Source organism: Maniola jurtina, chromosome 24 (genome assembly GCF_905333055.1).
Source record: "Maniola jurtina chromosome 24, ilManJurt1.1, whole genome shotgun sequence".
In the NCBI taxonomy this organism is placed as follows: domain Eukaryota; kingdom Metazoa; phylum Arthropoda; class Insecta; order Lepidoptera; family Nymphalidae; genus Maniola; species Maniola jurtina.
The window spans coordinates 7,678,683-7,693,112 of record NC_060052.1 but is presented as its reverse complement, the minus strand read 5'-3'; the positions used below and the strand labels follow the sequence as shown (position 1 = coordinate 7,693,112).

Sequence of the window (14,430 nt, the reverse complement as noted above, 5' to 3'; positions counted from 1 at the left end):
ATTAATGAAAGAGGCCCCGACCCTCAACAATGGTTATTACGACGAAGGGAGCGGTTTTATCAAATATCTCCAAATACTTCGTTCGTGTGCCTTAAAATCGGATTAACAAATGTTTAATTAATAATTTGATCTTGAGAATGACTTTGCGAAAGTGATTGCTTACATTGCGACCCTGACCGGGGAGTTATTATAATGACAGTATTAATATTTATATGGCAATGATACCCTTGTGATGTGATGATAAAAAACCGGCGAAGCGCGAGTCGAATTCACACACGAGGGGTTCCGCGCCATCGTACAAGAAATCTCAAACCAGTATGATAATGCAAGTCAATGACGGAAAGCGCGGTTTTGATGTGATTTAGAGCCGATATTTTAATTGTTAAATAACTTTTATCTGAGGAATGAATTAGAGGGTTTTGTCCGTCCGTCTGTCCGTCCGTCTGTCTGTCTGTCACCGAAGTGATCCTATATCCTTCTTTCCGTTAGAGGTACGGAACCCTAGAATGAAATAATTCAATTTGCATTATTAATTTTATTATAGAGAAGGCTTGGTAAGGAGGAAATTGTACTTTCAATAGATTTTACAATTTAATTTCAATACATTAAGTCAGCCACAATTAATGACTGATCTATTGAAATTAAATGTTTGTTTCCGTTTTATTTTCAAAAAAAATCGTCAAGGGCGAGTTGGACTCCTTGTCATTTGCCATCGTAAGTAGGTATATGAAATGACACATTTTTTTTCTGACGGCCATTTTCTAATTTTCATTATGTGTTGTCATAGCGACAATAGTTTGTGTTAAAAATTTCAACTCTCCACCTATTACGGTTCACGAGATACAGCCAGCTGACAGACAGACGGATGAACGGACGGACAGTTGAGCTAGTACCAAATAGGGCCCGTTCACACCCTTTCGGGTACTGAACCCTGAAACCATTTTTCATGTACTAAAACAAAATAATTCAATATTTGGTTTTGGGTAAACGTTCTAAGTACACCAAATACCAAAATTTCAGGTCAGCTAGATACCTGTGACATACTTCGGACAGACAGACGGACGGACGGAGAGACAGACAGACAGCAGAATGACATTAAGAGGGCTCTCTCCGTCACTCGTTTCATACAATTGTAGTTCCGATTTCATTTGAATATTAAGCAACCAAAGTCCATGAAATTTTGCAGACATATTCTAGAAACTAATATCTATGTCTGTGGTTTTCCAGATTTCTGTTAAAATATTCGGTTTCAAAGTTACGCGGTCTTAAAAAATTTCATACAAATCTTTGAGCCCCTGTAATTTTAAAACTACATATTTTTAGAAAAATCTAAAACACCACAGACACAGATATTAGTTTCTAGAATATGTCTGCAAAATCTCATGGACTTTGGTTGCTTAATATTCAAATGAAATTGGAACTACGATTGTATGAAACAAGTGGAAACGAGTGACGGAGAGAGCCCTGTTAATAGGGCTCCGTTTTTACTCTTTGGGTACGCAACCCTAAAAAACGACATTGGGTTACGAAGAAACATCTCTTAACTTACCATACTAAAGACGCCAGAAGCCACCCATACAACCAGACTAGCATTCACCGACCCCGTGTACTTCAGCACTCCAGTGGGAGACACGAAAATGCCGCTGCCGATAATCGAACCCACGATCACCGTGATCCCGTTCAGCAGCGACATTTTCGCCTCCAACGCTCCCCCGGACTTGACATCTTCCTGGTCTGATTTAAGATTTTCCGTGTCACTGCAGTCTTCTTCGGTTGCTTTACTTTGGGGTGCCCTGGAACAAAAAAAAAAATTCATCTTCTAAAATTATATCAAAATTCAAAAAAAAAATCAAAAAAATTTTTATTTTTTCAATTAAACTTTTACAAGTTTGTGCTTTTGAATCGTCAAAATAATCTACCACTTGTTCGGAATGCTGTTCCTACCGAGAAGAACCAGCAAGAAACTCGGCGGTTGCTCTTTTGTAGTATTCAATTTACAATAATATGCCATACTGTATACAAGCAATTGCAGCGCCGTGTATTGCTGGAGCGAGTCAAATCCAAGCTTTTTTGTCATTAAGATAATCTTCGATTGTATAATAAGCTTTTAGGAGCATACTTTTAATAGATTTTTTAAACTTTGTTATCAAAGAAAAACCTGACTGACTGAGTGACTGATTTATCAACGCACTGCTCAAATTACTGGACGGTGTTTGGCATGCGGATAGCTGTTATATGACGTAGACATCGGTTAAGAAAGCATTTTTGATAGTTCAATCCCTAAGAGCGTAAAATAGGGGCTTCAAATTTGTACAAGCAGACGAATCTAAAGAACTAGCTAGAAAGAACTACTCGGGAAATCGGGGGTTCGATCCCGGGCACGCACGAAAGCCAACCCGTACTTGGCCAGCGTGATGGACTATGGCTTTTCATTCTGAGAGGAGACTTGTACTTAGTAGTGGGCCGCCGCTCGTACAAGGTTTGTATGTATTATTGTCCCTAGTGTATTGAACTTTGTTAAAGTAGGAAAACAGAATCTGTGCCCTTATCAGTTGACCTCTGGCACTGATAAGAATTCGCGTCATATGCACCAATAACAGATAGATACCATATTGGTTTCGTATTTCATTAATGATCATACCTACATTATTTTAAAGTTTAAGTCTGTCCGTCCCGTTCGTCCGTCGCGTCTGTCAAGAAAACCTATAGGGTACTTCCGGTTGACCTAGAATCATGAAATTTGGCAGGTAGGTAGGTAGGTTTTATAGCACAAGTAAAGGAATAAATCCGAGTACCGTGAATTTGTGGTTACATCATTTAAAAAAATTAAATGTGTTTCAATTTTCAAAGTAAGATAACTACACCAAGTGGGGTACCTATCATAATATGAAAGGGCTTTCTTTACCTGTACATTCTAAAACAGATTTCATTTATTTTATGCATAATAGTTTTTGATTTATCGTGCAAAATGTCAAAAAAAATACCCGAGAACGGAACCCTTCGGTGCGAGAGTCCGACTCGCACTTGGCCGGTTTTTTTCATAGGGACTCACCTAGCTGCACCTATAACTTATAACTTATCTTATAACTAGATGATGCCCGCAGCTTCGCCCTACTGCATTTAGGTTTTTAAAAATCCCGTGGGAACTTTTGATTTTCCAGGACAAAAGTATTCGTAATAGCCCGTCCCTGAGATGCAAGGTATTTCAGTACCTTCCGTAAAACATTTTATGTCTCTATCACTCTCACGCTGAGTGACCCCCATCTCTGGTTAGAACCCCTTTTCGAAATGACCTTGTACAAATTCAACCGTTAAGTCTAGACTGCAAATTCCTGCACGTTTTTAGGGTTCAGTACCGAAAGGATAAAAACGGAGCTCTATTAATGTCACTCTGCTGTCTGTCTGCTGAATAAGAAATTTAATTAAATTATTTTTCAGAAGGGCTCCCATAGGTACATGAAACGGAACGGATTTTTTTTTTTACCCTAGCATGGAGGGTATCAGTGATTAGAATTAATTGAGTAGAGTATATTTTTGATCTGGGGGTCCGTCAAAGTTGTCAGTTTTAGACCACTTTTGTGACAGAGGCTATCCCAAAAACTAAACTAGTTAGGAATATGAAATTTCGGTATTGTGTTAAACAACAAACACCGAAAACAAGGATTTATAAAATAGTTGAAAAGCTGTGACCAAAACACAGGAACATTTTTTGGTTTTTCTGTCACGATTTATTGTGATGTTCTAACTCGGAAAAGAAATATTTCATACACCCAAAATATGACGTTCATAATCATTATGTACGGAATCCTAAAAGAGTGAGTCCCAACTCGCACTTGACCAGCTTTTAAGTACTACTGCAATAAAATGAAACCTATAGAATTGGATGTGCAATGATTACAATCATCACAGTTGCGTTACTTGACACGGATATTTATACGTTCATAATCATTATGTACGGAATCCTAAAAGAATGATTCCTGACTCGAACTTAACCAGTTTTTAAGTACTAGGTACTGCAAAAAAAAAGAAACCTATAGAATTGGATGTGCAATGATTACAATCATCACAGTTGCGTTACTTGACACGGATATTTATACGTTCATAATCATTATGTACGGAATCCTAAAAGAATGATTCCTGACTCGAACTTAACCAGTTTTTAAGTACTAGGTACTGCAAAAAAAAAGAAACCTATAGAATTGGATGTGCAATGATTACAATCATCACAGTTGCGTTACTTGACACGGATATTTATACGTTCATAATCATTATGTACGGAATCCTAAAAGAATGATTCCTGACTCGAACTTAACCAGTTTTTAAGTACTAGGTACTGCAAAAAAAAAGAAACCTATAGAATTGGATGTGCAATGATTACAATCATCACAGTTGCGTTACTTGACACGGATATTTATACGTTCATAATCATTATGTACGGAATCCTAAAAGAATGATTCCTGACTCGAACTTAACCAGTTTTTAAGTACTAGGTACTGCAAAAAAAAAGAAACCTATAGAATTGGATGTGCAATGATTACAATCATCACAGTTGCGTTACTTGACACGGATATTCACAGACTGCTCTAGATTTAAGATCTTTATTAAATACAACTTCTTTCTTAAAATCTTAATTCAAGGTTTACTACTAATTATTAATTCTACTTACTTAAAATTCTTATCTTTATTAACGTTAACCGCTGTGATTTAGAATTAACAGGGGACTCTCCATATTACTCGCTCCACACAAACGTGGTTTGGTTTTCATTTCTAATAACCATGTTAACCCATCTAACTCAAGGTTAATATTTCCTAGACACGTTCTAGAAACTAATATCTACTTGCTTATATCTGTGGTTTGCCAGTTTTTGGGGTTCCGTACCTCAAAAGGAAAAACCGAACCCTTATAGGATCACTTTGTTGTCTGTCTGTCTGTCCGTCTGTAGTATATGTCAAGAAAACCTATAGGGTACTTCCCATTGACCTAGACTCTAGAGTCATAAAATTTGGTAGATAGGTAGGTCTTATAGCACAAGTAAAGAAAAATACCGAAAACCGTGAATTTGTTGTTAAGTACATCACAAAAAAAAATTAAAGATATGCATGAAAAAAAATTAGTATTTTCAATTTTCAAAGCAAGATAACTATACCAAGTGGGGTATCATATAAAAGGGCTTAATACCTGTACATTCTAAAACAGATTTTTATTTATCTTTATGCATAATAGTTTTTGATTTATCGTGCAAAATGTCGGACAAAATACCCGAGTACGGAACCCTCAGTGCGCGAGTTTTACTTTACCTACTGGCCGACACTTGGCCGGTTTTTATTACTACAGTCCAAGAGCCTATTCAATAAAAATAATTAGCATGGGTTATCATTTGTAGATAATAATTATTATGTGATTCGTCAACCTTAATGACCTCGGTAGGATATAGTTCTGAATAAGTGTAATTTGTTTAGTAAACCAAATTGTAGTTTGACCTGAGATAAGTCTTGTTTATCTTGCTTTATTATCACATATATAATAATATTATAAAAGCGAAAGTTTGTGTGTATGTGTGTGGCTGTGTGTATGTTTGTTACTCCTTCACGCAAAAACTGCTAGACGGATTTGGCTGAAATTTGGAATGGAGATAGATAATATCCTGGATTAGCACATAGGCTACTTTTTATCCCAGAAAATCAAAGAGTTCCCACGGGATTTCGAAAAATCCACGCGGGTGAAGTCGCGGGCATCGGCTAGTACGAGATAAATATTAGGGTCACTAACACATCCATACCATATCGATCGAGCAGCAACCCATCGTCAGCCCACTATTGAGCACGCTTTCCTCTCAGAATGAGAAGGGTTTAGTTAGACTATGATAGACTAGTATATATACCAATGTACTCTGTGCTGTCGGTTAAGTATTAGTTATACTTAAAATTTCTATCATTCTTTAAAAAAATACCTAAATCTCTGACAACCCCACTCTTTAAAACCCCTATTCAAAATTGAGCCATTTGTATGAATATTAAATAACAAGGGGCCGGAAGACGTCCTTGCATGACCCCCCTTTTTAGTGTTTTGCTATGTTATCGCTTCCTCTGAATTCACATTATAATCGAAAAATTTAGCATTAACCGGCGTGAACGAACTTAAAACACGGTCATTACAAAAAAAATTAAGATAATAATACATAAGCCTATACCTACATAATATGCAATCGATTGTGACAGACAGATGGACGGACGGAGAACATCGCATAATAAGAGTTTCATTTTTACCATTTTTGATACGGAAACCTGAAAAACGCATGGATTTGACTTGGCAAAGCTACAATTGCTTGTACAGTATTGCATATTATTAAATTGAACATTTGAAAAGAGCAATCGCCGAGTTTCTTGCTAATTCTTCTCGATAGGAACGGCATTCCAAACCAGTGGTAAATTATTTCAAATCAAAATCAAATCAAATCAAATCATCATTTATTTGCTCAAATGTAGGTTAGCATAGATTTTACAATTTATTTTAGTGTCACTACACTTGCCATGTAATGGCGTGCAAATATTTTACATAAGCAATGTAAACTACACTAAATAGTTTAAATGTACATTGAATATGCTCAAAATACCTTACACATTACAGTCATACTTAGGTAGGTATACATATACATAGTCATAAATAGGTCTGATTTCACAACACCATCTGTTAAATAAAATATAACACCAACTGTTAAATAAAATATAATTTAAAGCTCTTAAAATTAAAATGTAAATAATTTAATAAATCATGTATTATCTATGTAAAATGTCAACAAAAAAGTCACAAGAGTATACAATTAACATACTTAATAATTGATTAATAGACTAGTTCCTCATAATAAATCATTTAGTGTTGAAGAATTCATTTAAACTGTAGAAACACTCATTTATTAACCATTGACGATTCTAAAGCACTTACATAAGTTTATTTGAATAAAAATATACTTTTTTCTATTCTTTATCACCCAATAATAGTGAAGTTTTTAGTACGACGATACTCCAAGCGGTTACATTCAAACTAGACATTTGGATTTGGACTTAGGTACGACGACATACGAGTAGTATTCAAAATGGAGTCTTTTGTATGAGCATTAAATAACAAGGGGTCGGAGGACGTCCTTGTGTGACCCCCTTTCTTTATTGCTTCTATAATAGCCCTACAAAGATGCCTTTGAAACCGTTTAATTTAAAGGAGTGGGAACCAGACCCAGAGCTCTATATATGGTATTTGTATGTTAGAATAACCACTTGGTATAAGTACACTTTTTAACACAGTAACCATATGAGTATCAACAGGATTGGTATTTGGTAATAATTTTAATATTATATTATATATTTTAATAAAATAAAATAAATTTGGTAATAAGTGCTTCAAAGGCAGCCCTACAAATATAAGCAAAAATATTTTTATTTTTTTACAAAGAATATTAGCCATGCTAATCATGACTAATACTCCCCTTTCCCCTTTTGATTGTCACGGGCGAAAATGTAGGGCAGACTTTCCCCTATTAAGTATGTAAGTACATATAGCGGTTAAGCTCGCCTAGAGTATATTATTTTAATGCTAGTAAAGGGACTGACACCCGTCTTCTCTCTGGGCTGGTTTCTGCACTTAAACGTTTCCGTCTGTTGTGCATGACTGACACCCGTATTCACAAACGTTACTATGAGGTCTTACAGTGCCGTCGAACGCACAGTGTCCGTTCCACCAATCAGATGACTGTGTCACGTCAATTTACAATGATCTGATTGGTGGAACCTACACTATGCGTTCGAGCGCACTGTGAGACCTCATAGTAACGTTTGTGAATACGGCCGTGAGTCTCTTTGAAACAAGAAAGGAAAAGAAAACTTTTCAAGCTACATCTGAGCTCTGACGTACAAAGTGGATGACGCAACAACTGACTTATTCTTACGTCAGCCTTCAGAAAGTGGCCATAATTTTGACGACAAACCGTAATAGCGGCTAGCGGTATTAGCCTATGTAATGCTAGTAAAGGGACCGAGTCTTTTCGAAACTTGAAGGAATGTAAAAAGAAAATTTCTAAGGCTACATCTGACGTGCAAAATGAATGACGCAATAACTGAAGTATTCCTACGTCAGCCTTCAGAAAGTGGCGATAATTTTTGATGACAAAACCATAATAGCGACATGGACTTATAATAATACTCAATAGCGGCTAGTGGTAGAACCCACTGCAATGCTAGTAATGGGACCGAGTCTTTTTGAAATTTGAAGATAAGTACCTAACAAGTGTAAATTAAAAAAAAATTGTAACACCCCCGACAAGTGAAGGTTACAGTAACTAGAAAAGAGCTGATAACTTTCAAACGGCTGAACCGATTTTCTTGGATTATAGCTAAGAACACTCTCGATCAAGCCACCTTTCAAACAAAAAACCAAATTAAAATCAGTTCATTAGTTTAGGAGCTACGATGCCACTGACAGATACACAGATACACACGTCAAACTTATAACACCCCTCTTTAGGATCGGGGGTGAAAAGTGAATGGCGCAATAACTAAAGTATTCTTACATCAGCTTACAAAAAGTGGCGAGCTAATACTTTTTGAAGACAGCACTATAATAGGTACAGAGAATGCTCACTTATAGTGACAAGTGCTCAGTAGGATAAGTATAGTGCGGGACAGGTTGAAATGGCAACCAGGATGGCCCTCGCGCTAACCCGCTGCGGATCTCAACTTGTCGCGTACTATAGGCACCTACTGAGCTGGCCTGGATGAGTACGGAACCTACCTTCTGCGTATTTTGATACGCATTTGATGTGCTGTTCAGTTGTGGAAAAACTGCATCAATTATTACAATCTCAATTGTTCTGATTAACTGAATATTTGTGGTATTGTTGCAACAATGCATTGTAGCCAATAGTGAGCGAGCGTCAACCAATCAGAGGTGATTGCGATTGGGACATTGTAGCTGTGATTCTACCGCAGTTATTTTAAGAGGGATCTCTCCATCACTCGCTCCATACAAACGTAGTTCGTCTCTCATGGGAATACTAACCAATCATACTCAATGGAATTTTGTAGACACGTTCCGGGAACTAATATCTATGCCTGTGGTTTTCCAGATTTCCGTTGAAATATTCGGTTTCAAAGTTACGCGGTCTTAAAAATTCACATACAAATCTTTGAGCCCCTGTAATTTTAAAACTACATATTTTTAGAAAAATCTAAAACACCACAGGCACAGAAGTTTCTAGAATATGTCTGCAATTTCATGGACTTTGGTTGCTTAATATTCAAATGAAATTGGGGCTGCGATTGTATGGAGTAAGTGACGGAGAGAGCCCTGTTAATAATGATTTTTCTGATGCAGCGTCGTGGGGTGTCCGCATGTCTGACCCTAAATGCCTGCCTGAGGCACTAAGAAATGCCTTTTCACAGAATCGTCGTACCATTCCTGTTACATTCGAGTTACTTATAACTAGTTTATGAATTCTTCTTGTAATTATTTAGCAGTACATACACAATTGGGTTTAATTTTATTTTGGGTGGTACAAAATAAACATAAGTACAGGAATTTGTGTAATGCCAATTGTAATTTTTTTAGGTGGTGGACACCTTCTACTAATGATTAAACCCCGACATCCTGTCAAATGGTTTAACAGACTGTTTTTTTTTTAATTCACTATAGGCAAGCGCTTGACCACAATCACACCTGATGGAAAGTGATGATGTGGTCTAAGATGGGACGCGTTTACCAAGAAGGTGCCTATTCACACTGTTAATGGAAATGAGTGGCCCACCATGCACTAAAAAGGCATTACATTTAACCATTGGTATAGAGGACCGTTAACTTTGTAACAGACCATGTATCATGAATAAACAGCTCGTTGAAAATCATGAAGCACGTGGAGAAAAGCTCTCTATCGCCTAGGTATGACTGCTGAGCTGTTTGACCTCATTCCACCCTCCTTTTTCTACAACCGCACCGCACGCCACCATATGCAATTTCAGCCCCACCACCTGGGCGCCTGGTACACTTCGACAGTTCGTTGTACCAGACACTTTCTTCCACGCACATACAAACTGTGGCTGTCTCCCTTCGGCGGTGTTCCCACTAGATTACAACATGGGGTTATTCAAGGGGATCAAAAAATTCCTGAAAGACCAGCAACGCATTGACGGTTCCTCTGGTGCTGCAAATGTTCATACTACAGAATTGGGATGATGCCTATGTCAATAATAAATTATTTCTTAGAAATTATTAAATAGAGGGTCTACCAAAATTCATAAAATCCATGTCCGCTGTTAGTTTCAAGTTTGCTAACCATTTTTAAATATCGATTGAACTAAAAAAGTACGTCAAATTATGTCAAATGTCTATGACGTCTCTTCTGTGAATTTCATACAAGCTCCCTGACTAAGCGAGCGTTTTGACGTTTGATAAAAGTCACTGATTTGACTAGGAGTCATCATCCCTTGGGAATAGTAAGTATAAGGGACTTGTTATCAGGATTTCTGTGGTTCATAACTTCATACTGTGTTACATAATCGAAAGTGTAGTAGATAGATACTTAGTTATAGGGGTTGAAAATACCTATCGGGGTCAAGGGAGGCCGTAAGTACGTTGCTAACTTTCAGCTTCACGCGGGAAATCGATACCACGTGGGCTGAGTTTCATCTTGCTTAATGGCTATGTACCTACCTAGATATTTTAACTGAGATAATTATGTACTTGTAGGTAACTTTCAGGTATCTCACAGTTTTAGCTGGATATTTTACCATAGGATTAACAGGCATATTTGACGATATCCAGATCTGAGGCAATCTGAATTATTGCGTAAGCTTCCCCCGCGTGATTTTACATCAAAGGTTACGTTTGAAATTTTCAAAATTATTTTTTTTAGTGACCTTCTATAAGTAGCAGTTTTTAAAAGCTGTAGGATTAATTATGTTAGTCAGTCAGTTTCTCCATTTAAAATTATATGTATGTACTTAGAAGTAGGTAGAGCTTGTCTATTTTGAAATGACGCGCCCCACCACATAATTTTGTGTAATTAGTGATGTGTAAATTGCGGTGGTGGGGCGCGTCATTTCAAAATAGACAAGCTCTACCTAATAATTTAATATTTTTATATCGTTTGTACTTCACTGAATCGTGAGTGGTATTAAGTAAAGAAGATGAAACTTTAGATCTTTATGAACTTTAAAACGTGGTATCGATCTCCCGTTGGAGACTGAAGCTTACCGGCACAAACCGTCTGCCCGCCTCCCTTTGACCCCAAACACGTAGCTGTACTCTGCAGCTACAGATTAGATACGACCGACTACCCCTTGAAATAGTACTGATTTATTAAGAAAAAAAACCAGCTTATTCTGAAGTGTAGGTACTACATAAATTTTAAACCCCTATTTTTAACCTCTTCAGGGGTTGGATTTTCAAAAATCCTTTCTTAGTGGATGTTTGCGTCATAATAGCTATCTGCATGCCAAATTTCAACCGTCTGCCCGCCATCCTTTGACTCCGAACACGTAGCTGTAATCTGCAGATTAGATACGACCGGCTACCCCTTGAAATAGTACTGATTTATTAAGAAAACCAGCTTATTCTAACGTGTAGGTACTACATAAATTTTAAACCCCTAATTTTAACCCCTTCAGGGGTTGGATTTTCAAAAATCCTTTCTTGGTGGATGTTTGCGTCATAATAGCTATCTGCAGGCCGAATTTCAGCCCGATCCATCCAGTAGTTTGAGCTGTGCGTTGATTGATCAGTCAGTCAGTTTTTCCTTTATAATATACTAAATGATGCCCGCAACTTCGTTCCCTTGGATATAAGTTTTCAAAAATCCCGTGGGAACTCATTGATTTTCCGGGTCCTATGTGTTAATAGAGGGTAAGTATAATCTATCTCCATTCCCCAGCCAAATCCGTCCAGTAATTTTCGCGTGAAAGAGTAACCAACATCCATACATCCATCCATACATACAAACTTTCGCGTTTATAATATTAGTAGGATTTAGTTTAAAAAGTTGAGGCGTATAATGTGCAGCTTGCTAAAACAAGTGTAAATTAAAAATTTATAACACCCCCGACAAGTGAAGGTTACAGTAACTAGAAAAGAGCTGATAACTTTCAAACGGCTGAACCGATTTTCTTGGATTATAAGCTAAGAACACTCTCAATCAAGCCACCTTTCAAACAAAAAAAAACTAAATTAAAATCGGTTCATTAGTTTAGGAGCTACGATGCCACACACTTATAACACCCCTCTTTTTGGGTCGTGGGTTAATAAAATGGCAACCCTTACAGGTTTACGGGGTATTAAGCATCATCAAAAGATCTCTGCCACAAACAGACTGAAATTTTTGTTGGTTAAAAAAATAGACAGCAAATAGCTTGCATCGAATCGTCATAATATGCAAATACTTTGAACTGTTGCGTCCAATGACTTTCTAAGCAAGGACATCGCACTGGCGCGCATAACAAGGGACCAAGTAAGTGTGCTTATACTCGGTGTAAGCACACTTTCTTCATTAGTCGCATGTTGACTGCAAAGCTGTCAAGACGGCTAAATGCGCGATCAAAAAGTGCCGAAATAATACGTTAACGACGCAGAAAAAATATGGTGTGACTTACCACCGGTAAGTTAATTTTATTTACGTAAGATAACATGCGAAAAAGTGTAAAATACTTAGTAAAACCATTGAAAACACTAGAAATATCTAAAATTATTTACAATGTTCCCATTCCTTTCTCTCACGCACATCGGAAAGAGACAGATGGAAGGGCGCGTCACGAATGTCGGAAAAACAAAACTGTGGAGTAGCTTTTTTTTGTTCAATGTAAAATCTATTGGCCATTATTGTATCACATTCATTTTATTACTAGCTGTGCCCGCGACTTCGTTCGCGTGGAATAGCTCTCAGCGCGCTTTATATAGCCACGGACGCTCAGGCGCGAGGCGTGTATCTGTACGTTAAAAATGTTCGCCGTAATTCTTTAAATTGACATAACGTTTTTATTTATGAACCGATTGACATGAAATAAACACTAAATGTTAAGTGAAGCTTACTACAATATATTAGTGACAACCGTATTTAATCGAATAAGCCGTTTCTGATATCAGCGTGCACAAACACACAGTCAAACAGACAAAAAAAAATTAATTACAATTTCGGGTTCGGCATCGATATAATAATAACCCCTGCTACTTTTTTTTTATATATTTCCATTGTACAGACACCACTTTTCTACAATTTTATTATATGTATAGATAGATCTTTTGACGACCTCCGGTGCGCAGTGGTAGCGCGGTGGATTTGTATGACGAGGGTCCCGGGTTCGATTCCCGGCTGGGCCGATTGAGATTTTTACAGAAGAGGTGATCAAATGAGTCAGTCAGTCAGTCAGTCAGTCAGTCAGTCAGTGAATCAGCACGAGCAGAATAGTATAATAGTTATATAGTATAGATATAGTATAATAGTTTCATATTTACAAAAACGAAAAATCTCTCAAAGAAATAACAAAAATTAATAGTGCTACACTACTCCATTCCATTTTTTGTTCAAGTTTGCTTCTAAAATCACCTTATTCAGCTTCGAGTACAATAATCGATTTACATTGCGGCTTAATCACTGAGGTTAGTTTACAGGACTTGAATGATAGCGGAAATGTATAAATGAAGCAGTTGAAGCTAAATAGGGTGAATTTAGAAACGTGTGCCATGTTTGGGCTCTTGTGTTGTATGCCACGATGTGTCCATGCTTAGAAAGTCATTGGTTGCGTCATTCGTTTTGAACGTTCGTTAAACTTGAACCGAACTTCAAGACTGGTTTGAAAACTACTTTTTACATTTACTCTTAACTTTTTAGCCAGAAGATACAGCTACTGGTTTCAGTCTTCCAAGAAAAATGCTTCAAAATTGTTTCCTTAAAGGTAGATGTAGGTATGTACCTACTTTGTTTTCTTAGGAATACCAGTCGTGCTACTTTTTAGGATACGTAAACCTCAGAAGGAAAAACGGAAACCTTATAGGATCACTTTGTTATCTGTCTGTCTGTCTGTCCGTCCGTCCGTCGTGTCTGTCAAGAAAACCTATAGGGTACTTCCCGTTGAACTAGAATCATGAAATTTGGCAGATAGGTAGGTCTTATAGGACAAGGAATAAATCTGAAAACCGTGAATTTGTGTTAACATAATTAAAAAAAATTAAAATGTGCTACCAAGTGAAGTATCATATGAAAGGGCTTTACCTGTACATTGTAAAACAGATTTTTATTTATTTTTATGCATAATGGTTTTTGATTTATCGTGCTAAATGTCGAAAAAATACCCAAGTACGGAACCCTCGGTGCACGAGTCCGACTCGCACTTGGCCGGTTTTTTTTTTTGTGTTCCGTACCCGAATGGTGCCAACGGGATCCTATTTCTAAGCCT

General features: G+C 37.2%; 1 protein-coding gene across 1 annotated transcript in view; it reads right to left on the bottom strand.

Moving 5' to 3' along the window:
• The window catches only part of LOC123877849 (large neutral amino acids transporter small subunit 1), a 40,109-nt gene that overhangs the window by 24,438 nt on the left and 1,241 nt on the right, over positions 1 to 14,430 (bottom strand). The window contains exon 2 of the mRNA XM_045924771.1: positions 1,550 to 1,793. Coding sequence (XP_045780727.1) covers positions 1,550 to 1,793 — 244 coding nt within the window. The remainder of the gene's footprint in view (positions 1 to 1,549; positions 1,794 to 14,430) is intronic.